General features: G+C 66.7%; 5 protein-coding genes across 7 annotated transcripts; 1 reads left to right on the forward strand and 4 right to left on the reverse strand.

Annotated features, from left to right (window-relative positions):
- Window positions 1–47: 47 nt before the first annotated feature.
- Window positions 48–3,648, reverse strand: VPS4A (vacuolar protein sorting 4 homolog A). Its single transcript, XM_030956327.1, has 11 exons — window positions 3,534–3,648; window positions 3,105–3,216; window positions 2,882–3,029; window positions 2,709–2,770; window positions 2,336–2,455; window positions 2,089–2,245; window positions 1,405–1,553; window positions 1,230–1,311; window positions 936–1,155; window positions 706–846; window positions 48–430 (listed from the first exon to the last, which is right to left on the reverse strand). Exons 1-11 carry the CDS (start codon window positions 3,552–3,554, stop codon window positions 329–331), a joined length of 1,314 nt encoding a protein of 437 aa, XP_030812187.1. The 5' UTR covers window positions 3,555–3,648; the 3' UTR covers window positions 48–328.
- A 999-nt stretch (window positions 3,649–4,647) lies between these two features.
- On the reverse strand, window positions 4,648–11,491 carry SNTB2 (syntrophin beta 2). 2 transcript variants are annotated; one of them, XM_030956370.1, is made up of 8 exons: window positions 11,295–11,402; window positions 11,046–11,167; window positions 7,610–7,820; window positions 7,031–7,241; window positions 6,386–6,528; window positions 6,081–6,277; window positions 5,811–5,992; window positions 4,648–5,616 (listed from the first exon to the last, which is right to left on the reverse strand). In XM_030956370.1, exons 3-8 carry the CDS (start codon window positions 7,810–7,812, stop codon window positions 5,524–5,526), a joined length of 1,029 nt encoding a protein of 342 aa, XP_030812230.1. In that variant the 5' UTR covers window positions 7,813–7,820; window positions 11,046–11,167; window positions 11,295–11,402; the 3' UTR covers window positions 4,648–5,523. The 2 variants fall into 2 exon arrangements, with proteins under 2 accessions (XP_030812230.1, XP_030812228.1); XM_030956368.1 differs by having other exon boundaries at window positions 11,046–11,491.
- A 610-nt stretch (window positions 11,492–12,101) lies between these two features.
- Window positions 12,102–16,961, reverse strand: UTP4 (UTP4 small subunit processome component). 2 transcript variants are annotated; one of them, XM_030955998.1, is made up of 16 exons: window positions 16,738–16,961; window positions 16,290–16,481; window positions 16,126–16,210; window positions 15,956–16,045; window positions 15,456–15,664; window positions 15,164–15,335; window positions 14,992–15,083; window positions 14,547–14,643; window positions 14,296–14,360; window positions 14,072–14,194; window positions 13,808–13,967; window positions 13,487–13,593; window positions 13,169–13,264; window positions 12,854–13,039; window positions 12,665–12,775; window positions 12,102–12,321 (listed from the first exon to the last, which is right to left on the reverse strand). In XM_030955998.1, exons 1-16 carry the CDS (start codon window positions 16,894–16,896, stop codon window positions 12,205–12,207), a joined length of 2,061 nt encoding a protein of 686 aa, XP_030811858.1. In that variant the 5' UTR covers window positions 16,897–16,961; the 3' UTR covers window positions 12,102–12,204. The 2 variants fall into 2 exon arrangements, with proteins under 2 accessions (XP_030811858.1, XP_030811857.1); XM_030955997.1 differs by having other exon boundaries at window positions 12,665–13,039.
- A 73-nt stretch (window positions 16,962–17,034) lies between these two features.
- Window positions 17,035–19,358, forward strand: CHTF8 (chromosome transmission fidelity factor 8). The gene is made up of 4 exons (XM_030955947.1): window positions 17,035–17,054; window positions 17,613–17,643; window positions 17,716–17,833; window positions 17,902–19,358. The coding sequence occupies exons 2-4, from the start codon at window positions 17,621–17,623 to the stop codon at window positions 18,115–18,117; spliced, it is 357 nt and encodes a 118-aa protein (XP_030811807.1). The 5' UTR covers window positions 17,035–17,054; window positions 17,613–17,620; the 3' UTR covers window positions 18,118–19,358.
- Window positions 18,622–22,661, reverse strand: HAS3 (hyaluronan synthase 3). The gene is made up of 4 exons (XM_030955946.1): window positions 22,635–22,661; window positions 21,277–21,897; window positions 20,654–20,755; window positions 18,622–20,572 (listed from the first exon to the last, which is right to left on the reverse strand). Exons 2-4 carry the CDS (start codon window positions 21,895–21,897, stop codon window positions 19,649–19,651), a joined length of 1,647 nt encoding a protein of 548 aa, XP_030811806.1. The 5' UTR covers window positions 22,635–22,661; the 3' UTR covers window positions 18,622–19,648.
- Window positions 22,662–23,865: the final 1,204 nt, after the last annotated feature.

Here is a 23,865-nt window from a genome sequence, read left to right on the forward strand (position 1 = left end):
GAGCCCCCTGATGTGGGCAGAACTTTGCGGAGTGGCTGGGCACCGGCTGAAGCACTCAGATTGTTTTTATTTTCATATAAACAAGACAGAACCCAAAGCAGCATTAAGTTAAAAAATAAAAAAAGAGCAGGAAGAAGAGTGGAGCGCAGCCAGGGAGGGCCCCGGCTGCCCAGGCCATGCTCAGACCCACCCCCCGTAGTGTGAGCCCCGGGCCGTGTCCCCGCAGTGCAGTGGGGCAGGAGTGAGCGAACACCAGGCGGTTTGGCACCGGGGAGGGGGGCACAGCGGGGCCTGCAGCTGCCCCAACCCCACAGCCCCCATGCCCCCCTCAACCTTCCTGTCCAAAGTCCTCCGTGAATTTCTTCACTTTGAGGAGATCCTCGGCATTGACGGTGGGGCGGGTGGTGGCCAGCGAGCGCAGCATGTCTGACTGCAACACAGGTGGGTGGGCACGTGGCTCAGACCAGGCAGGGGCACGGGACAGGGACCCCCAAGGCAGTGAGGCACCTCTGCCCCATGGCAGCAGCAGTGACCACAGGTGGGAGCTGCCTGGCAGACCCAAGGCCCTTTCCTGTCACCCAGCCCTCCTCCAGGGGGATAAACTGGGGGTTTGTGTCCACCCCAGGAGCCACAGCCCTGCCTGGCCCTCGGGCTGGAGGACGAGCAGAGAACTGGCCAGGCCAGAGCCACGGAGGGGACACTTACCATGCAGACAACAGGCTCCATCAGCTTGTCACTGGGCACCTCCATCCAGGTCATCTCTGAGGCCCCGGGGTCCCCAGGCGAGCACGGTGTCAGGAGATCATCCACGATAGCACCGGGGGTGGTGCGGGAGGGGCCACGGACCTGCACGAAGCCAGCGGCACGTGGCACAGAGCTGGGGTGGGGGACAGCAGCCACGGTGCCCTCCCCTCCCCAGGACCACCCCCACTCACCTTCTTGAAGTGTGTGGCTGACTGCACCTTGCGCACGGGCTGCATCAGGGCGTCCCTGACGATGATGCTGATGTCGGCCCCCGAGTAGCCGTCGGTCTTGCGGGCCAGCTCCTGGATGTTGGCGTCCGTCAGGGAGTGCGGGGTGTTCCCCAGGTGCAGCCGGAACATCTGCGCCCGCGCCGCCTCCTCGGGCAAGGGGATGTAGATCCTCTTCTCGAACCTGGGGGCACGAGGGGTGAGCCCCAGTTCCAGCCCTGCTGGGGGGCTGCCACAGGGGCTGTGTGTGGGGCTCACCTTCTCCTGATGGCCGAGTCCAGCACCCAGGGGATGTTGGTGGCACCCAGCACCAGGATCCCGTCGCTGCTGTTCCCCACACCTGCAGGCAGATGGCTCAGAACAATCTCCAGGGATTCTCTGAGTCCCCAGGAGCCCTGTCCGGCTCCCACCCATCCCTGGCACAGGCACCCACCCTGCATCTGCACCAGGAACTCGGTCTTGATGCGCCTCGCCGCCTCGCTCTCGTTCTCGTTGCGGGAGCCACACAGCGAGTCCACCTCATCGATGAAGATGATGGAGGGCTTGTGCTGCCTCGCCAGCTCAAACAGGTTCTTCACCAGCCTGGGAACAGAGCAGGGGATGGGGTCCCCGCTCAGAGACCCTCCTCAGCAGCACCAGGGCAGCCCCACGTTCCTCCCATTGTGAGAACCCCACGCTGGCAGCAAGGAAAGTGCCATCACCAGGACTGTGCAGCCCTTCAAGGGACAGTGCTCTCCCCTGGGACCCTGCTGGGGATTAAAGTAAATCTAATTATAGGGTATCAGAAATAATAATGTAGAGTTAAGTTTAATTATGACTTTCTTACAGCTTACAGGCAGGGGTGGGCTCTCCTCAAAGCTCACTGTAAGTGAGCTGTAAATGAATTCTGAGCATGGACAGATGGGAAACCTTCAGGTAAGAGCTGCAACTCTGGAGGGCCCCAGAGCTGCCCCAAGAAGGAGCATGAGAGCAGTTAATTAAGACAAGGAGACAGAATCCAGTTAAGTGTGAGAAGACCCCAGCTTAAAGTCACTGTTGGACTGAGAGGTCTGAAAAAGATGAGGCTGGTCAGAGCACCAGGAGCCAGGCTGTGGCCATGTCCCTGCTGCCAACTTACTTCTCACTCTCCCCCAGCCATTTCGAGGTCAGGTCAGAGGATGACACAGAGAAGAAGGTGGAGTTGTTGGCCTCGGTGGCCACAGCCTTGGCCAGGTAGGACTTGCCGGTGCCAGGCGGCCCAAAGAGCAGGATCCCGCGCCAGGGCGTGCGCTTTCCTGCAGCAGAGACCGGCGTCAGCCCCGTGCTGGGATCCCCCAAAGAGGGGTCACCTCCTGCACAGCCCCTTCCCACCACCACGGCCTCACCTGTGAACAAGTGTGGGAACTTGATGGGCAGGATCACGGCCTCCTTCAGGGCTTCCTTGGCTCCCTCCAGCCCGGCCACATCACTCCACCGCACGTTGGGCTTCTCCATCATGATGGCACCTGTGAGGGTGTGACTCTGCTCACATGGCCCCACAGAGATGGGCACAGAGAGCACTGAGAGCCAGAGTCCCTACCCACACCGCCAGTCCCGCCTCCCCTCAGCACAGCAGCTGTTTGGGGTGAGCAGCCCACAGGAACACACCCCTGGGCCTCAGTCCCACAGGCTGTTCCCTTCCCCATAGCCACCCCTGGGAGGGCTGTCAGTCAATCCCTCCTAACCCCAGAGGGTCAAACCCATCACAGCCTCTCTCACCCATCAGCTGCTCCTGCAACTTCTTCTTCTCAGGGTTCTCGCCCTCGCTGTCACTGTCACTCCTGGGGACAGGGGATAGGGTTCAGGAGCGGCACTGGCACTGGTGTGGCAAGGGGGGTCCTGCCAGCTCCGTGGCCTGACAGGGGATCCCTCGCCCCCCGTCCCCCACGCACCCCTTGTTGTCATTCTGTGCTTCTCGGACAGGCCTCTTGCCGTGCCGGTCCTTGCCCCGCAGGTACTCCTTCAGCTTCTCGGCCCGGTCCAGGTACTGCACGCACTTGGCTCGGATGCTCTCCTTGGCCTTGTCGCTGTGAGCCTCATCTGCAGGGACCCGCAGGCGTCACCCGGAGCCCCCCGAGCGCCGGAGCCCCCGCGCCCCCGGCCGGTGTGTCTCACATTTGATGGCGTGCAGGAAGTACTCCACGGCGTGCTGGTACAGCCGCAGCGCCTCCTCGTAGTTCTTGGCCCTGTCCTCCTCGGTGGCTTTGGTGACCAGGTCGATGGCTTTCTGCGCGGGGGTTGCGCCGTGAGCACCGGGGCCCGCCGGGGCCCTCCCCGCCGCCAGGGGCCGGGCCGGGCCCGCCCGCACCGCGGCTCTTCCGCCGCGCCCGCCTCCCTCTCCCACCGCGCCGGCACCGGGGCTCAGCACGGCTGGGCGACCTCAGCGGGGCCCAACACCGGGGCCGGGTGAGGCCTTTCCCCGGCCGGCACGGCGCCGGGCCCCGGTGAGGCCTGTCCGCTGGGCCGAGCGGAGGCCCGCGGGAGGGGGACGCGGTGTCGGCGCGGCCGGAACCCCAGCCCCGTCCCGGTGCCCGCGGTCGGTACCTGCAGGGTGGACGTTGTCATCGCATCGCCCGGTGCGGCCGCTCCGGCGGCCCCGGGACGGCGGCGGCGGCGGCGGCAGCGAATGCGGCTGCGCCCGGCCGCGCTCCCCCTGCTGGCGGCGCCGCAACTTGCACTGAGGAGCGCCCGGTGCGCGCGGCGAGCCCCGCCCACCGAGGGGCGTGGTTCGCTGAGGCCTCGCCCACAATCTATTTATGTATCATGTGGGCGTGGTTTCGCATGGCCCTGCCCATTAAGGCCCCGCCCCTGGGACTCGGAGTACGCGGGAACTCCCCAAAAACACGTGAACAGGTGTGGGGGGGTGTGTGTGCTCGTTCATGAGTGTTTATGTGTGTCTGTGTGTGTTCATGAGTGTTCACGTGTTTGTCTCTGTGTTTGTGCATGTCTTCGTGTGTCTGTGCGTGTTCACATGTTCTCGTGTGTCTGTGTGCGTGTTCATGAGTGTTTATGTGTGTTTGTGTGTGTGTTCATGAGTGTTCACGTGTTTGTCTCTGTGTTTGTGCATGTCTTCGTGTGTCTGTGTTTGTGTGCGTGTTCATGAGTGTTTATGTGGGTTTGTGTGTGTTTTCATGAGTGTCCACGTGTGTTTGTCTGTGCGTTTGTCCATGCCTTCATGTGTCCATGTGTGTGTTTACATGTTCATGTGTGTCTGTGTGTGCATGTTCGTGTTTATGTGGGTTTCTGTTCATGAGTGTTCACGTGTCTGTGTGTGTGTTTACATGTTCACGTGTGTGCGTGTGTGTGTTCGTGTGTCTGTGTGTGCGTGCCCCTGTGTGTACATTATTTGCACACACACTGTGCATATGTGTTCGGTATTTCCCTGTGCACACACACCCTCACACCCCCAAACACCTGCAGGCACCTGTGCCCGCGCTGTACCCACCTGAGCCACAGCTGAGCTGGCCCCGCTGCCCCTGCTGTAAAAGTTGCCCCAGCGCCCTCAGAAATCCCCAGAGACCCCACCCCAGAGATCCCCCCACTCCTTCCAGAGACCCCCCATCCCCTCCATCATCCCCAGACTCCCCACTCCTTCCAGAGACCCTCATTCCTCCCCCCATCCCCGCACCAGACTCAAAATGAGACCCGGAGCCCCTGGAAAAGGCAATCTGGTATAAATAGCGATTTACAAAGAATACAAAAATAGAAGGAGGGGGGCAGCACCCGAGGCAGCACCCCAGAGGACCCCAGAGCCCCCCGAAGCAGAGAACCGTGCAGGAGTTTGCCCGGGGGTGCGGGGGTCCCGGCAGGATGGGGGAGCCCTGCAGGTCCCACCTGGGCCCCCCAGCCCAGGGTGCGGGAGCTGCCCCCAAGGGGAGGGAAAGTACAAAAAGCGAAAAGTGCATCAATCTACATGTCCTGCCCGGGGAGGGACAGCCCCGCAGGGTCCCTGCAGCCTCGGGCACAGACACGGCGTTTGTTCAGCCTTTGGGAGACCCGGGGGGCACTGCCGGGGGGCACGGGGGGAGGCCAAGCCCCGGGCATCGGGACCAGGACCCCTCTGCACCCCTGAGTGCCCCCTGTAAGACAAACGTGTCCCCCCACCCTGAGCAGGGCGTGGGGACCCTGCCATGCAGCAATGGGGGGTCCCACAGCCCCAGCCCTGCCCCGTGTGGGGACAATGTGACCTCTTTGGGGGAAGTCCCAAGGCAGGGGGACTCTGGCTCCCCCGGAGGTGAGCTGGGGCCACCAGGGTTCCCCCGGGCGGGGGGGCTCCAAGGCACAGGAGGTGAGATCAGCGATGGCTTCAGCCCCGGGGGGATTAAAGCTGGTGTGAGTAACCCGACCCCCGGCACCGGGGGTGGCAGCGCTGGCGTGGGGCAGGAGGGGCTCAGCCCCGCAGCCGTCCTGCCGCGCTCCCGGCGGCTCTCAGGGCAGCGATCCCAGTCCCAGCAAGGCACCGATGGGGCAGGAGAGGTTGGGGGGCCCTCTGTGACCCCCAGCTGGTGGTGACAGGGCGAGGGGGCTGGGGCACCTATGCCAGCAGCCCCATGCGGGTGACTTTGGCCGACAGGAAGGTGTGCAGCACGAAGACGATGGGCTTGGGGCAGGAGTGCAGGTCCAGAGCCTGGGGGGAGACAGAGAGGGGTGTCAGCCCCCCCACATCCCACCGGGGACTGCAGGGCTGGGGGCTCCAATCAGCCAAACCCAGTGAGTGTGGGCAGCTGGGATGCTGCAGGGATGGGGAAAGCAGGAGGAAGCAGGGGCTCCCCTGGAGGAAGATCCCCAAACCAGGGGTCAGCCCGGCTGCCCCCTCCTCACCAGCTCGCCCTCAGGGCCCCCGAAATCCAGGTAGAGGGTCCTGATGCCGTCATCCGCAGACATCTTCAGCCGCTCGTAGGGGTAGCGGAAGAGCACGCTGGAGCCCGGCTCGTCCCGGGAGATGGTGAACCCGCCCTCGTAGTGGATGGAGAGCTGCACCTCCTGCCCGCCCAGCGTGCAGCCTGCGGGCACAGCCGCTGCTGTCAGCCCGGAGGGGGCCCGGGGGCAGCCATGGGGGCAGCCATGGGGGCCCAGCACCGCGGCACTCACCCACGGTCACCTCCTTGATGAGCTCGGCGGCGGCGTGGCAGCCCTGCACCAGGACACGGGTCCAGGCCGACAGGTCCCGGTGGGTCTCCACGCGGAACACGTGCATCTCCACGCCCTGGCGAGAGCCCGTCCGCGTGGCGAACGTCAGCTCCGAGCCCAGCGCGGGCGAGCGGCGCCCGGAGCCGGAGTGCACCAGCCTGGAGGGGAAGGCATGGCCGGGGTCAGGGGCACGCTGGCAGTGCTGGCACAGCGTCACCCCATCATCCCTGCCCTGAGGCACAGCCACGGCCCCCAGCCCAGCTCACCTGGTGGCCACCAGCGGGTAGCTGTGGCAGGGCGAGGCCCAGGCGTCCCTGGTCCAGGGCATGCCATCGTAGAGCAGCAGGTCCTTCTCCGTCACTGCCATGAGCACCGGCCGCCACTGCTGCCGCCCGCCGTCCAGGCGTGCCTGCCGGGCACCGTGAGGGGTGAGCCACAGCCCCGGCACCCAGCCCTGAGCCCACGGGCACATGGAGCCCAAGGCAGTGGTTCCTCATTGCCAGGCAGCAGCCACAGCACCCACAGAGATGGGCACAGAGAGCAGTGAGAGCCAGAGTCCCTACCCACATCCCCAGTCCCGCCTCCCCTTGGTTTGCCATCCTGGAAACCAAGGTGGGAGCAGCCCCCAGGGGTCCTGCCCACCACACTGCCAGGCTGGCTGCAGCTCTCAGGCAGTGAATTCATGGAATAGGGAGGGTGTGATGAGGGGTTCCATCTGGAAAATCCCAGTGGGAGAAGGGGCTGAGGGCACAGGAAATGCTGCCACCACCGGGGCACAGCTGGATGGGAGAGAAGCAGAGCCAGAGCCCAGGCCGGGCTCTCTGGCTGCATCCACAGCCCCGGTGGCATCCTTGGCACATCCCTGGCACTGCTGTCCCTGGGAGCCCCCTGGCACATCCCATCAGTGGTACCTGCTCGGCCAGCCATGCAATGTGCTTCACCTCCCGGCCGCCGGCCGTGGGGCTGCCGGAGCCCAGCGTGGCGTTGAGCTCGGCCAGGACCTGGGGCAGCAGCGCGGTGATGTTGGCGTGCAGGGCGCTGAACCAGGCGTGGGCCGTGGCCGTGTCCCGGCAGCGCAGCACCAGCGTGTTCCGGCTGTCCGGGGAGTGCAGCTCGATCAGCCTGCAGGGGACGGGGACACGGCCCAGGGTGGGACACCAGCACTGCAAACTGGCTGCACTGCTTTGGGGCTTCTGCTGTGCATTTCTACCTGCCAGGGCTTTCAGCCCTCATTTTAAGGCAGAGGGGCTGCCAGGGGGCTGGGAGGGAACATGGCATAGCCCTGGCCCCAGCCAAACCCTCTGCAGTGTCCTTCCACAGCTCAGTGGGTGAAGCAGGGGTCATGGCCTCAGGGAGGGGCAGCCCCCAGCTGTGCCCAGGGTGTCCATGGGCTGCGGGGTGCCTCACACTGGCACTGGTGGGCAGACCCAGTCCTGTCCTGGGGGTCTTTGGGGAGCAGGGTCCCCCCCACCGGCAGCCCCTGCCCTCACCTGTTCTCCAGGTCGGGCATGCTGAGGTTCCGGGCAGCGAAGCACATCTTGAGGGGGATCACCTTGCGGTCACGGGGGCCCTGGTGCTGGGGGGACCCCGAGTCCTCGCTGCCACTCAGGCTGGGGGACTGCGGGGCCGCCCCCTCCCAGGGCAGGTCTGACACCAGCGACGGCTTCTTGATGTAGGGGGTCACCTCCCGCATGAACTTCACTGTGGGGAGGGGGCACAGTCAGGCCTGGGGAGGGTCCTGTACCCCACACCACAGCCCTGTGCCCCAGGGTCGATCTGATAGGGCGGCGTGACCCTCCCACACCAAGGCTCGGAGTGTCCTGGAGGGGTCCCACCCTGTCCGGGCCAGGGATGTCCCGAGTGAAGGACAGGGCTGGCAGCTCATCCATCCACGCTGCCGGCACGGGTGTAGGAAGGGGAAGGCGCCACAGGACAATGGTGCTGGGCGGGAGGTCAGGCTGCAGCCCATCCTGGTCCCATCCTGCCCAGCCAGGGCTGTGCCCGCCAAGTTTCCAGCCCTGCCGGCGATGCTGGGCCGGCACTGCTGCTCACACCCCGACAGCAGGCAGGGAGGAGGGTGTGCAGCCAAGACATCCCGGCTCCACGCGCCTCTCCAGGCCGGGAAGGAAGGAAGGAGGCACCAGCTCCAGCCCCTGCTCCCCCCGGAGTGTCCCAGCCCAGCACCGCCCTGCTGACAGCAGCCCTGGACCCCCGCCCGGCCCCGGCAGCCAAGGCCGAGGGAGGGACGCGCTGGGGACAGACATGGGGCAGTGAGAGGGAAAACCAAACCAAACAGCAAATAGGCTGCTCAGCACTGGCAAACCAGGGGTGAAAGGATCCTGGAGCCGGCACAATGCCACAGCCAGGCCCTCTGGAGGGGGAGTGACACCGATGGTGGGGCCCACGCTGTGCTGCTGCCAATCCTTCACTGCGGGGCTGCGAGAGGGAACGGGGAGCAAGGGAGGGACGGCAGGGATGGAAATGGGCAGGAGACACCGGCCCCCCGCCTTCCCACCGGCTCTGCTGAGCCACGAGGTGCTTGCCCTTGCTGTGGGCAGCACAGGAGTTAATATTAGCTGCTGCCGGCGCGCTGATCCCGGGATTACCGCGTCCCACACCCCTAATCCCGCTCCGGGCCGGGCGGGGAGCGCCGCGGGCAGCAGCACGGCCGGCAGCTCCCGCTGCGGGGCCGCTCGGCAGATGTTTGCCAGATGTGGGCAGCTGCCTCCAGCACGGGGAGGGAGCTCAGCACACGGGGCTCCAGCTCACAGCGGCCAGGCGGTGCCGGCACTGACCCCGATGCAGTCAGGAGGGTGAGAGGCCAGGCTGGGCAGGCAGCAGCACTGGAGCCTGAGCGCTGTGCCAGGGCACTGCCAGAGGAGTGGGGGTGCCCCGTGGTGACCCGGGACTGTGTCTGCCCATAATGGGGCAGCAGAACTGGCTCTGTTTTCAGTGGGATGCATCCACGGTGCAGGCAGGACACGGAGCACCTTGTGCCAGGGCTGGGGGCACCTGCAACCAGCCCTTCTGCTTCTGCTGAGCCGGTGACCAGCGCAGAGCTGCACGGCTGCCCTGGCAGGGCCAGCACCATCACCCCGGCACAGGCGCTGCCGCCCCACCCACGCTCACCACAGAGGAAGCCCAGCTGTCGCCTGCGCCCCTGGCCTGTCCCGCCGCAGGAAGGCGGCAGCTCCGGCTGCACCACGGCACTGCCGGCGGCACAGCGGCCTCACCGGGGCTCACCGGGGCTCACCGAGCCCCTGCACCCAGCGGGGAACACCCTTCCCTGGGCTTGTGCCCGGCCGTGCCCGTGGCAGTGCCCAGGGTCTGCACCGCGCCCACAGCTCCCCGCGGGGCGGAAGGGCTCCCTTCCCCCAGGGCAGCCACCGGGGCCTGTGCGTGCCCTGGGAGGTGCTTGGCGAGGGCCCCGAGGCCAAGCCAGCCCCCAGGATGGGTGACACCGGCCCAGGTTTCCCCTCCACCACTGGCACGGAGCCCGGGAGAAGCTCTGGCACCTGCCAGGGTGGTCACAGCTCCAGGGCTGTGAGGAGGGACGGGGCTGGATGGCACGGGCAGTGCCCCCCACCAGCTCCTCTGCGGGGGCTGCTGAGAGCAGCTGAGCACGGGATGGTCCCACCACAGCCATCGGAGCAGCCGTGCCCAGCACAGTGAGAGGGGAAAGGAGGGGAATGGAAAAGAGAGAGAGGAAGGGAAAGGAAAAGAGAGAAAGGAAGGGAAAGGAAGGGAAAGAAAAGGAAGGGAAAGGAAGGGAAAGGAAGAGGCGCCTGCCACGGCACCCGTGCCCGCGGCGGAAGCGAGGGACAAACCCAGCACGGGGCTGGAGCTCCTGTGGGACACGATCAAACAGCTGGGCAGCAGGAGGAAGGACGTGCTGAGCCGGGTGTGGGGTCCCGTGGGGACCCTCACTGTGTCCGACAGCAGCCCCCGACCACAGCACCAAGCCTGACCCTGCTGTGGCGCCCCAGCCATGCCCAAGCACCTCGAGCGAGCTGTGCCTGCAGTGGGGAGCCCAGCCGTGTCCCCTCATGCCACCGCAGTGTGCCAGGAGCGTGTGGCAAGGCAGCAGCACTCCTCCCTGTACCCTGTGCCCAACGGGCACCGTGCCCATGGAGCAGCCTCATGCAGCGGGGGACAGACGGACGTGCCAGGACACCGGGACAGTGTGTGTGGCACCACAGCACTGTGGCACAGCCCACCCTGACCCACGGCACGGGGGCTGGTGGCCTCGCGGTGCCCCGTGGCACGAGCCCCGTGCTGCACCACTGGGCTGGGCAGGTCCTGCCCGAGCTTGTCGGGCTGCGGGAACAGGTCGGGCAGGAGCCGGTGGCTCTGCCGGGCCAGCCCCGACCTGGGCACAGGGCCCGGGGGACACCGAGCCCGCGGGGGCTGAGCCGCAGGGACAGGGACAGAGCCTGACCAACGGCCCGGGTCACAGCCTGGGGACTGTCACCAAGGACAGGGGACAACCTGTTCGGGGGGACGCCACAGCCAGGGGACAAGTCTGTCCCTGGGACCCCAGATCTGTCTCTGAGGGACCCAAGTCCGTCCTGGAGGAACACAATCAGTGGAGACACCCTGTCCTTGTCCCCAGCTGTGAGGGGTCCCCATCCTGCCACAGAGGGAACGGCCCGAGCGGGGGGGACAGCCCAGTCCCTGTCCCCGTGCCGGGGGCCCCCCCGTGGCTTTGGGGATCTGCGGGGACACAGAAATGTGCCAGGACTGGGGCGGGGGAGTGGCGTCCCACACCCGGAAAAGGGACCCAAAGGGGGTCCGGGAGGCCCGTGACAGCGGCAGGGCGGTGTGGTGGGAGCCGGTAACGGCGGGGGAGCACCGGGGCGAGGGACAGGAGAGCACCGGGGACCCGTACCGGGGATTCGGGGGGAGAGGAAGGGGTTGAGGCGTTACCTTCAAGGATGACCTCCCTCCCGGCTCTCTTCAGCGCCTGCACAGCTTGATCGTGGGTGGCATCGCGGAGATCGACGCCGTTAACCGCGAGGATGGCGTCGCCTAACCGGAGCGCTCCGCTCCTTTCCGCCGCCAATCCCGGGAAGATCCGTGAGATCAGCACCGGCATCCGATTCTCCCGACCTCCCTTAATGCTGATCCCGAGCCCTCCCGCCTCCGCTTTCACCACCCGCACCCTCCTCACGCCACCGGGTGCCGCCGCCTCCGCGTTGCCGTTCACCACGCCGTTCACCACCGACGGATCGCCGGTCCCCGGTTCCGCCGTTAAGCTCAGCGTTTCCCCGGTCAGTTCCGCCGACACGCGGACCCACCGCTCCCGCAGGAGCAGCTCCAGCAGCCCCGTTTTACAAGCCCGGGTCCACACGGCCATGCCGCCGCCGCCGCCGCCGCCGCCGGTCACCGGGGAAGGGGCGTGGCCTGGCGGAGGGCGCGGTTTGCGGCCCCGCCCCCGCCCGCATGGCGCGCTGCGGTAGGCTCGGGGGCGCGGGAGGACGGGGTGGGGCCGCCCCGCCCCCACCGCCGCGGCCACCAATCAGAGAGGTGGCGGCTAAGCCTCCGCTACTGTGATTGGTCGCGCTGAAGGGCGGGGCCTGGAAAGCCACGCCCCCGCACGCCATGTCTGGCGCTGAGATTTATTTGGCGCGCTGCGATTTATTTCACGAGCTACGCTTTAAATCTCCCGTGCTCTCCGGGAATCCCCGATTTCTCTCCCTCCATCCTCGGGGAATGATGCTCCCCTGCCCCACGCAACCCCCCCAGACCCCCGTCCTTAGGGAATGAGGCTGCCCGGCCCCAGGCAGCACCCACAGACCCACGCAACCGCTGGGGAGAGAGAAACCAACACTGGGATCAGACACTGTGAGGGAAGGGGGATGGAATTTGGGGTGTCATCTTGTCCCTGTGCCCCGGGGGAGGAAAACTGGAAGGATATGAAAATCATGGTGACATGATGGTGGTGTGACAACAGGAATGAGCCCTGAGCCTGGGCATGTACACAACAGTGAGGTTTTATTCCTACAGCACCTTAAGAAAATTCTTACAGTGCCCCAGGAATGCAGCACAGAGACAGTTCCCAAGGTTGGAGTGGCTTCTTCTGTTCTCAGGTGCCAAATTTCTTCTGTTGGACAGGCAGAGGCAGCTGGGTTTTGAAGTCCATGATGGGTCGTTCCACCACAACCAGGCAGTTCTTGTCCAGCAGATCCATGAAGAGCAGTGGCTGCAAGGCAGGAGATGGGAATCGTGGAATCAGGGAATGGTTTGGGGTGGAGGAGGCCTTAAAGGGATCTCGTTCCACCCCCTGCTATGGCAGGGACACCTTACACTATCCCAGGGTGCTCCTAGCCCTGTCCAACCTGGTCTTGGGCAATGCCAGGGATCCAGGGGCAGCCACAGCTGCTCTGGGCACCAGTGCCAGGGCCTCAGCACGCTGCCAGGGAACAATTCCATCCCACTATCCCATCTAACCCTGCCCTCTGGCAGTGGGAACCCATTCCCTGTGTCCTGCCCATACCCTTGTTCCAAGTCCCTCCCTGACCCCACTCCCCAACGCCATCACCCACCTGGAACTTCTTGCAGATCTTGAAGGCGTGGAGCTGCCTCTTCCTGGCGGTCTCTGGGAGCTGTTTGAGGGTGCTCTGGTTCATCAGGAGGGCACTGTCGTCGGGCAGGGGCTGCGGGAGGGCAGCGGGCACAGCGCGGGTCAGGCTCTGCAGGAGCCCCCGGCACCCCCGGCCCTCCCGCCCGCTCACCAGGGACTTGTCGAGCACGCAGAGCAGGTAGGTGTCGTGGAGCAGGATGTGCGAGGGGTTCTTGGGGTTGAAGGTGATGTGGGTGATGGGCGAGTCGCGCTCCAGCCAGGCGCGGTGCAGCCCCCGGCTCTGCACGGCGCGGCTCCAGCTCGTGTACTGCTTCTCGGGGATGCTGAACTCAAACAGCTGCGGGCGGCACAGCAGCGACACGCTCAGGGCTGGCTGCTCCTGCCAGCAGCTCCAGCCCAGGGCCCTGAGCTGAGCCACACGGGGAAGGGAGCAGGGCCACGAGAGCTCGGCTAGGAGAGCTCCTACCTGCTGGTCTGAGTAGGCAATGACGAGGTTGTTGGTGCTGGGGTGGATGGCGAGGGCTGATACGGCGCAGTCGTAGTTGGGCACCACGCAGTGATGCTGCAGGAGGGGACAGTGCACTGACAGGACCCACCAGGGCCACTGCTGACACCTCTCCCACACACCCACCCCTGACCAGAACCTCCAGGACTGCCTCTGACCCCTTTCCCACACCACACCGACCCCAGCCCTGCTCCAGGGATGCAGTGATGGCTCCCAGGGAGGCTGTCCCTGCTGAGTCCCCCATGTCCCCTGAGGCTGGGGGGTCACTCCCAGGCCCACCTTGAAGCATTTCAGGTTGTAGATGTGGATGGCCCAGTCGCCAGTGACGGCTGCCAGCCAGTGCCCGTCCGCGCTCGGTGCCAGCAGGTAAACGGCCTCGGAGCAGCCTGCAGAGAGCCTCGGGCTCAGAGGGGTGCTGGGAGCCCCAAGCCCCAGAGACACCCAGCCCCACATCCCCCCTGACTGCCCATGAGGGCACAAACACCCCCAGGAGAGACTCACACACCCCTGAGGGCAGGAGAGGGGGACACCCCCTCTGCACCCACAGGGGAGGGGGATGCAGAGCCCGGAACCCCCAGCCCGGCTCCCCCCGGCCCACACCTGAGGGCGGCCGCAGGGTGTGCAGGTGTTTGCAGCCCCCCGGCTCCAGCAGCTGCAAGACGTGCACAGATCCTCGGGCAGAGGCCACGAAGAGGCTCTCGGAGTCGGCGGAGAACTGGAGCTGGTAGGCTGGGGGCAGCAGCTTGGGCACTTTGGGGACCTGGGAATGGGGAGAACGCAGCCCTGGCAGCCAGCCCAGCGCCACCCGCAGTCCCCACGAGTGACAGTGGCCAGGCCTGCCCCCGCAGCCCCCCAGGCCCTGACCTTCCTGAGGCTGACGCCGTCCCCGTCGCAGCGCACGCGGTACAGCTGGAAGCGGGAGGCTGTGGAGTAGCCCAGCCAGGTGCCGCAGGGCGAGACGCAGCTGCAGTAGATGTGCTCCGGGCCCTGGGAACGCCCAGAGGGGCTCAGGGGGGCCCGAGGAACCCCCAGAGCCCGGCACACAGCCCTCAGCTGCCCCAGAGGCAGCCCAGCCCGCTCAGCCCTACCTTGCTCTTGAGCTGCACCAGGTGCTCGGGCATCCGGCACAGGGGAAGGACCTCACCATCCTTTCCTGGGAAAGGAACCACACAGACCACCAGTGAGAGTGGGAAACCACACAGGGCTCTCTGAGCAGCTGGGATCCTGGGGGAGTGCCCAGACCCTTCCCTGAGGCCCAGGACAGCTCAATCCCAAAATCCTGCTGGCAGCCTGGGCTCTGCCAGGGAGCTGACACCGGAGAGCTGCACCTGTGACTCACCGGTCTCCTCAGTGGAGCCAAGCCTCCAGAGCTCCAGGTACTGGGAGAACTGGAAGAGGAGCAGCCGGGCTTTCCTGGCGCAGGAGACGAGGCGACGCTGCGTGGAAAAACAGGCAGGATGTCAGGGACACAGAGCCTGGCACAACGGGCTGGGGCACAGCTGGAATGCCCTGGGGTGCTGGTGACACTGAGCGGGGGAGAGCAGGGAAATCAGGTCCGTGGGACAGGAGCCTGGAGATGGAGACCCAGCAGGACCAGCAAGACCAGCTTGACAACTTGCACTGCTCCTTGGCAGAGCGTCCAGATGTACCAGGAAAGGAGACACAACGGGGCAGAAGGGGGAGCCAGGGAGAGGGAAGGAACCCTGGCAGGGCAATGAGGGCACCTGGAGGGGCAGGGAGATCAGCCCTGCCAGCCCCATGACCCCAGTCCCTGCACCACTCACGTGGGGGAAGGTGAATTTTCGGAGCGCTGCATCGTAGCTCTTCTTCTGCACCTTCTCCATCAGCGGGCGGATCACCAGCTGGGCGTCCAGGCCTGGAAGCGAAGCACACATCAGCCCGGCCGGTACCGGGAGGGCAGACCCTGCCCAGCCCCGGTGCCCCCGGCGGTCCTACCCCCGGAGATGAGGGCGGTGGGGCTGTGTGCCACGGCCCGCACGTCGTGGCTGTGGAACTGGAAGGGCTTGGTCCGCACCCAGCGCTTCTCCAGCCCGCCCAGCCTCACGGGCAGCAGCTGCAGGTGGTAGGTGGCCCCGGTCGAGGTGCCCACGATCATGCTGTCCTCCTTCTGTGGAGGGAAACGGGGCTGTGAGAGCAGACTGGGAACAACAGCAGGGCACTGCCAGGAGGCAGAGGGCAGCAGCTCCCGCTCCCTGTCAGCCAGGGAGGACCAGGGGGTGTCACCCACCTGTGACACGGCCAGTGAGAGCACAGCTGAGGTGCTGACGGTGTGGGACTCTGCCAGCGTGCCCTGCTCCCAGTCCCAGAACTGCACCCTCCCAAAGGAGTCGGCGCTGACCACGGTGCCGCTGGACAGGAGGGCGATGGCCCACACCACGCACTCGCGCTTGGCCTTCTCCACACGGTGGTTCACCATGATCCTCTGCACCGTCTGGCCTGCAGCGGGGGAAGGTTGGGGGGGGACGGAGACCCCCCAGTGCCCGGCAGGGCCAGTGGGTGCCGGTGGTCCCGAGGGATGGGATGGGATGGGATGGGATGGGATGGGGTGGGATGGGGTGGGATGGGATGGGATGGGATGGGGTGGGATGGGATGGGATGGGATGGGATGGGATGGGATGGGATGGGATGGGATGGGGTGGGATGGGGTGGGATGGGATGGGATGGGATGGGATGGGATGGGATGGGGTGGGATGGGATGGGATGGGGCTGCTGTGGGACAGGAGGTACCTGAAGTGACGTTGATCACACGGAAGAAGTCGATGGAGCCAGCCACGATGTGAGTGTCCGAGGGGTGCCAGGACAGGCACAGGACACGGCCTGGGGAGGGAGGGGAGCTCCGTGTGAGAGCCCGTGGTCACCGGGCCGCCCGGAGGGACGGAGCTGCATCCAGCACTCACCTTTCCGCCTGTCCAGGTTCCGCTCGAACTGAATCCCGCCGGGAACCACTTGGAAGATCTTGACAGAGCCGTCCTCGCAGCCGATCTGCGGGGGCCGGGATCAGCGCGGGGCACAGCGGGACCCCCCTCCCCGTGCCGCCAGCCCCGCTCCCGGCGGGACTCACCGCCAGCTGGGTGCCGGTGCTGTTGGCCACCATGCTCCAGATGGGTCCCCCGCCGCCATCCAGGCCGCGGGCCGCGCTCAGCCCGGACAGGTCGTACTCGGTGATGTCCCCGCCGAGCCCGGCCCCGAAGAGCCGGTCCCCGGCCGCCCAGCACAGCGACTCCACCGAGCGCGCCTCGTGCCCGGGGATCACCTGCGCAGGGACCGACCGGGTCACACCGCGGCACCGGGACCACCCGGTACCACCCGGTACGCATCGGCAGGGCCAGACAGCGCCCGGTACAGCCCCGGTGAGGCTCGGTACAGGCCCAGTACAGGCTCAGTGCCGATGGGAAGGACCAAGCAAGCCCCGTACGGGCTCGGTGCGTGCCCGGTACAAGCTCGATAAAGCCCGGTACGGCTCGGTGCATCCCGGTACATGCCGGTACATGCCGGTACGGCGCCCTCACCTTCTCCTGGAAGTAGTTGGCGGAGAAGTTGTACACCTCGACGGCGCCGTCGGTGCGGGCCAGGGCCAGGCGGGTGCCGCGGGGGTGGCAGGCGAGGCAGCGCACGCCCGCCGGCACCAGCCCGAAGAAGCGCACCCGGTGCACCTCGAACTCGCCCATGGCGCTCCGCCGGCCCCGCCGCCGCTCGGCTCCGCTCCGCTCCCGCTCCGCCCCACGTGCGCGCGGCGCGCCGGAACCGGAGCTGCCCCGGGGCCGCGCGGAACCGGAAGCGGAAGCGGCGGCGGCGCGGCGGGAGATTCGTGCGGAGCCGGCGGCGGGTGCGGGAGCGGGGCCGGGGCGGCGGGACCGGGGCGCGGCGCGGGGAGAGCGCGCGGTGCAGGCGGGAGGGACCCGGCCCCGAGAGCCCGGCCGGCCTGCCCCGGGCCGTCCCCGCCGCAGCGGCGCCGCTGGAGGGCACCAGCGCCCCGCGGCACCGGGCGGCGGCACGGGGGGCCCGGGGCCTGCGGGAGGGATCCGGGCCCAGGGGTCCGGGGCAGGCTGCAGGGCCCGCAGGGGGGTCTGGGCCTGCGGGGCGGTTTCTGGGCCCGGGGGTCTCGGGGAGGGGAAGGGCCGGGGCGGGTCTGGGCTCTGGGCATGGCGGCTGCGGGTGCTGGGGCTGGATCTGGGGATCTGTGGGGACCTTGGGGGCTGGGGGCTGGGGCCATTCTATAGGGCCTGGGGGGGTGGATCTCAGGATCTGTGGGTCCAGAACGGGGCCTGTGCATGGGAGGTCTGTGCGGCCCGGGGGTGGAAGTTCATCCTGAGCTCCCAGAGGGGAAGGGCCAGGGGCTCCTGCTCCCCTCCCCGCTGCCCCTGTCCTGACCGTGTCTCTGCAGGGCCCAGCATGGTGCAGATCGTCATCTCCAGGTGAGCCCCAAGGTCCCCTCCCCTGGCCCTGTGCCTGCTGGGGCCCGGGTGACCCTCCCCGTCTCTCCCCAGCGGTGGCACCGGGGCCCTGGCACAGTGGGTGCTGCTGGAGCTGCAGGGCGAGGTGGAGCCCCGGCAGAGCGGGCAGCTGCCCGGGAGCCTGCTGGGAGACCTGCACTACACCTGTGAGGTGAGGCCGCACACTGCCGGGACCTGCCGGGGACAGCCCAGCCCAGCCTCACCCTCCGCTCTCCCCAGGGCGTCCCTGTGCTCATCGTGGGGCACCACATCCTCTACGGGAAGGTGGTGCAGCTGGAGAAGCCGTTTGCTGTGCTGGTGAAGCAAGGAGGAGCCTCCCAGCCCAGCCCCATGGGGCCCCACAGCCACTACACCGTTACTGCCCTCATCAAAACCAAACTGCTCTTCAAAACCCGCCCCAAGCCCATCATCACCCACGTGCCCAAGAAGGTCTGAGGGGAAGGATGTGGGCTACAAACTGTGATTGCTGCTGGAAAAAGCAGCAGGGACTTGGGGAGATCCAGGACCTCATCCCTGCCCTGCACAGGGGACACTGGCACTGCTGGGTCCTGTGTCTGGGCACCCAGAGCCCTTCCTGGGTCACTTGTCCCCCCAAAATGACTCTTCAGAGAGCAGCCAAGCTCTTGGCCACAGACGCTGTGGATCCCCCAAGGGGCCATGGCTCCTGGTAGGCAGGGAGTTCCTGTGAGCTGGGCAGGGGTGTCCCACCCCGGGGCTGCCCACAGTGTGCAGCAGGTCCCAGGCATCCATGGAGGTGCCACAGTGGAGATGTCTCCTTCCACCCCCTCCCTGCAGCTGTAGGGACACCAGTGCCACGCAGGGACTCAGCACCAACCTCCCTCAAGCCGGGCAGGGGGCTCAGGGACCCTCCCCAAAACACACCATGTCCTCACTTCAAGTCTTTATTTCCACAACTCCGTCAGGATATAAAAACCAGCCTTTTCCACCCGAAATATGGAAAAAAATTCCCCTGGCAGGTTCAAAAATAAATAGATTTACAAACCATCTGCAACAATACCAAAGAGCTACAAAAGTCTTCTAAAAAACCTCGTATTAAATTAAACAAAAAACAGCTAAAAGCTCCGTCGTACAAAGGGGTTTTTACCCAAGTCCTGAAAAAAGGACCCACAGGTGAATTCCCTGGGGAGGGGAAAGTTGGGAAGCACCTTGCCTAAATCCCCATCTCCCCACAGCTGGGAAGGTAGCGGGGTGGGAGTGACGGGGCCATGGGTGGCCAGAGCATGACACGGCCCCAGAGGGTCTCCAGCAACGCCCCGGCCGGCGCACAGCCCCCCAGTTTTCCCAGTCTCTCCATGCCAGGATCCCCCCTTGGCTCTTTGGCAAAGCTGAAGGAACCTGCTGCCCTCCTGGAGCAGCCAGAGCCCCGAGAGGCCTGGGGGGCTGCCCGTGGGTACGCGCCCGCACGCAGCCGTGGGGCAGAGGCAGCGCAGCCAGCAGTGCTGGCACCGTGCTGCGTGTCCTGGGGGAGGGAAGTGCTCTAGCACCACGGAGGTGGGACTGAAATCCCTGTAAAAGCACCGAGGGGTGGAAGGTTCTGGAGTGGGGTGTGGGGAGCGCGGCCAGCAGCGCTCCACACCTGGATGCTCCATAGGGCACAGCTGGATGTAGCTGGCAGCACCTGGCTGGGTGATGGGCAGCCCTGGCTCGGCTTCTCCGTGGCCAGCTTGGGATGGAAAAAGGAAAGTATAGGAAAAGTTTGCACCTTAATAAAGAATAAAAGCAAGATTTCAAGATCTGATGAGAAATGCCAAGGGTTGGGAGCGCTCAGCGCCACCCAGCAGCTCCAGGGTTGGGAAAAAGGGGCCTGGGGGTGTTCACTCCAGCATGTGGGATCACCCCAGCACCTGGTGGTTCCAAGATGGGGAAGAGGGGACGGCGGTGGTTACCCTGACACGTCGGATGGCCGTGGCACCAGGGATGACCCTGGCACGGGACCACCCCACGGTCAGACCTCAGTGAAGACCAGCCCACACTGCTCCTGCCTCTTGCCGCAGCGGCGGGCAATGATGGCCAGGTACAGGGTGAGCAGGGCCACCCAGTAGCAGGCGTAGAGGATGGCACCTGAGACGAGGAAGGCCACCTCAGTCTCGCTGAAGAGGTCCTGGCTGTAGGCGGTGTATGCCAGCCCGCCCAGCAGCACCGCCACCCACACGGACACCGGCAGCAGTCCCACGAAGTTCACCACGATGGTGCGGCGCCCTGAGGTGCCCCAGCCCGACTTGTTGATGGTGGCAATGGCGAAGATTTTGGCGGGCAGCAGGCTGGACATGTAGAGGAGGGCGTAGAGGGACATGAAGATCATCTCGGCGCTGCCGCGCAGGAAGCAGGCGTAGGTGGCCTTGATGACGCCCACCAGCTGCACCGTCAGCAGGAACAGGAGGATGTTCCAGACGCGGCCGCGGTAGAAGAGCTGGATGACGGTGGCGATGAGGAAGAAGGGGAAGAAGCCTGTGACCACCGACTCGTAGGTCATCCAGAGGTGGTGCTTGTGGAACCAGAGCGCGTTGTAGAGCCACTCGCGGAAGTAGGACTTGCTCCAGCGGGTCTGCTGGTTGAGCCAGCGCAGGTACCGCGTGGGCGTCTCCGTCAGGCACTTGGAGCGAGCTGTGTACTTGGTCCGGTAGCCCAGGCTGAGCACGCGGTTGGTGAGGTGCCGGTCGTCCCCGAAGCTGCACTTGCTGCCCAGGAAGGTCTGGTGGTACCAGTCCTCGAGGAACTGCTGCAGCAGCGCGTTGCGGTACATGCCCAGGGGGCCGCTGATGCACTGCACGCACCCGAAGTACGACTGGCACGCGCGCTCCACGTTGAAGGCCATCCAGTACCGCACGCTGCTCAGGAAGGAGAGCCACGAGTCGTACTTGTTCAGGATCTGGGGAGGGAATGGATGTGAGCCCTGGCAGTGCTGCAGCCCTCTGGGGCCCCAGCCCTGCCCTCCCTCACGCCAGGGTACCTGGACATCGCCGCCGACGCCGCCGACGTGGGGGTCGGCCTCCAGGATGCGGAGCATCTCGGCGGTGCAGGCGGGGTCCAGCACCGTGTCTGAGTCACACACCTGGGGGCACAGGGAACGTCGAGCCCCACTCCCGCCGCCCACGCGCGCCCGGCAGACAGCCCAGCCCACAGCCAGGCAAGCCTGAGCCACGGACGGCGAGACCAGGCAGAGCCCTGGAGACCGGCAGGCGATGGAGGGGAGCAGAGCAGCCGGTGGTACCGGGACACCGCTGCCCAGGACACCCATCTCTGGCTGCTGGCACTGAGGGAGGACCTGTCCCAGCCACCACATGTGGGGACCTTGCACCCCGTGCCACACTGTCCCACGGGATGACACCACAGCAGGCCATGTGCTGAGGAGCTGATGGGACACCCGTGGGCAGCAGTGTGGGTAGCAGTCAACACCTCAGCCACCCCAGGGCCTGCAGCCCCCAGCCCTGGTGGCTCTAGGCCAGTGCATGGGGCCAGATCCAATGCCAGGCACCAAGGTGCTACTGGGGATTCCCAGGGCTGCTCCCGTTGCACCCACAGCCCCTGTGACCAGGATGCTCACTGCCCACATCCCCCAGCCCCTGCACACACCTGGATATAGTCCACGGAGTCTCCGAGTGCCCGGAAGGCCGTGTACATCACCTCCCTCTTCCCGCCCCACTTCTGGAGGATGCAGGAGTAGGTGTTGCTGCGGACCAGTGCCTGAACTCGGGCCAGCCCTTCCCGCAGCCCGGCCTCCGTCTCCCCCTCGCCCCAGGCGTGGAAGTTGCTCCTCCAGATGTAGCTGCCGGAGTGCTCGGAGCCCATCACGTTGTGGAAGATGTCCAGCATGTAGGTGTCGTCGGGGCCGTTCCCGTCCACCACCATCACCACTTTGAGGTCGGGGAAGGCGATGCGCTTGACGGAGCGTAGGCACTTGGTCAGGTAGTCGGGGTCCTCCTGGAAGGCGGCGATGCAGAGGGCCACGGAGCGCCCCGGCCGCACCGGCTGCCCCTCGCCCCGCATGCGCCGGTGCTCCAGGAAGGCGAAGAGGCTCTGGATGAAGAGGTGCAGCCCCAGGATGGCCCCGTAGAGGCCGAAGGAGAGGTAGTGCTTCTCCGTGTGGATGAACTGGTACCCTGTGACGTAGGCGGCCAGGATTCCCCCCAGCACCGCCACGGCGAAGAGGCTGGTCCCCACGACACGCAGGGCCGTGGAGAGGCTCCCTGGCATCTGGGGGGACACGGGGCGCCATCAGGCCACGGGGACATCCTCCCCATCAGGTCACCCGGAACGCAAAAGCGGGGTGGCCCTGTTCCTCTGCTGCCCCACGGCCACCCTGTCCCTCACCGGCCACTGGTTTGGGGGTGACACCTTCCCAGTGCCTCCACAGGGCCAAAGGAGATGCGGGGCTCCCCCACATCCCGCTGTGGGGAAGCTGGGTGAGGTGCAGGGGTCCCAGGTACCCCACCGAGCACAGCGCCAGCACCCCCCGTTCACCCCGCAGGAGCACGGCTGCTCGCAGGCGATGGCTGGGCTGGAGGACAGGGAAGGGCACGGGGATGGCAGGCACCGGGTGCCCCCGGGGAAATCACGGCCGCCCAGAGCCCTCCGCCACCCGAGCGTGTGCAGGGACCCCCGGCTGCGGGGAGGCAGCAGCCAGACCCCCGCCCGCTGCGGGATGGGACGGGACTGCGGAGGCGCCCCGGGACGCGGGCAGGGGGCGCGGGCAGGTCGGGGTGCACGAGCACGTGCGGGGTGCGGGCAGGGCGCGGAGCCAAGCCCAGGGATCCCGGCAGCACCTCCCGGGCAGCCCCCGCCGGCTTCCCCCGGTCCCGCAGCCCCCGGCGCTCCCGACTGCCCGTTACCCCCGGCCCCGCAGCCTCCGGTGCTGCCGGGCTCACAGCGCCGCGGGGGACCCCGAGCCGGCACCAGCGGGCCGGGAGGGAGGAGGAGGGACCGGGACTCACCGTGGAGGTGCCGGTGGTGGTGCCGCCGCTCCCCACCCGCCGCCGCCGCTGTGCGCCCGGCCCGGCCCGTGCGGCCCCTTTATACCGCGGCGGGGCCGGCACCGCCCGCAGCCCGCGGGGCCCCGCCCGGCACCGGCACCGGCACCGGCGGCACCGCCCCCGGCACCAGCACCGGCACCGGCTCCAGCTCCGCCCGCAGCCCCCGGGAACCCGCCCCGCGCCGGCAGGACCTGGCACCGGCCCCAGCCCCGCACTGCGGGAGTGATGACCGGCACCGGCAGCACCGGCGGCGCCGGCGGCACCGGCATCAGCAGCACCAGCGCTGCACCGGCACTGGCACCAGCACAGGCATCGCGGCACAGCTGCTATACCGGCGGCTCCGGCGGCGGCTCCGGTGCTGCACCGGAACCGGCATCACCATCGCCCGGCACCGGCATCAGGCGCGGGCAGGGCACGGAGCCAGCCCCGGGGACCCCCGGCAGGCGCTCGGGGTGGAGGAGGCACTGGGAGGGTGTCACCCTGTCACCCCCAAAGCAGTGACCGGTGAGGGACAGGGACGGCCACTGCATCTCGCCCCGCCCCGCTCTTGGGACCCCTCTCATGACACCCACGTGTCACCTTCCTGCGCCACCGTGTCCCACTGTCCCCGTGGCCGATGCGTGCCAGGGCAGGACCAGGGGCATCCCGGGGACAGCAGCACCTTGTCCCTGTGCCGGCCTGATGGCAGGGGACAAACGGCTCCTGGAGGGACCATTCTGAGTCTGTAGGAAGCACAGCCTCGACTCGGGGCTCAAATTCAGCACTTTTGGGTTTCTCAGCCCAGCCGTGTCCTGCTGTGCTGGGAGCTGGGTCTGAGGTAATGCTGGGGCTGGCTCAGAGACTCTGAGCACCAGGAGTTGGGAAAGGGGATCCCTGCAGCAGGAGCAGCCCGGCTGGGGACGTGGCCAGGACTCCCAGCCTTGCAGGGAAGGGGGTGCTGGACACCCCACCCTTGGCAGGACACAGGGCAGGTGGGAAATGGGCTCCTGGGGCTGTGCATGGTGGGGCTGGGCTGCCAGGGGAGCAAGGGGCCACCAAGCTGGGTCCCTGAGGACTCTGCTCCTCCCATTCTGTGGCTGTGCAGCAGCTCCTGGGGCAGGAACGGGGCCCTTGGTGCTGCAGCACTCATGGGGACTGCCCTGCCGGGAGGGAGGAGGTGACTCTCACGTTGGGGTATCCCTGAGCACACAGT

This window comes from Camarhynchus parvulus, chromosome 11 (genome assembly GCF_901933205.1).
Source record: "Camarhynchus parvulus chromosome 11, STF_HiC, whole genome shotgun sequence".
Taxonomy (NCBI): domain Eukaryota; kingdom Metazoa; phylum Chordata; class Aves; order Passeriformes; family Thraupidae; genus Camarhynchus; species Camarhynchus parvulus.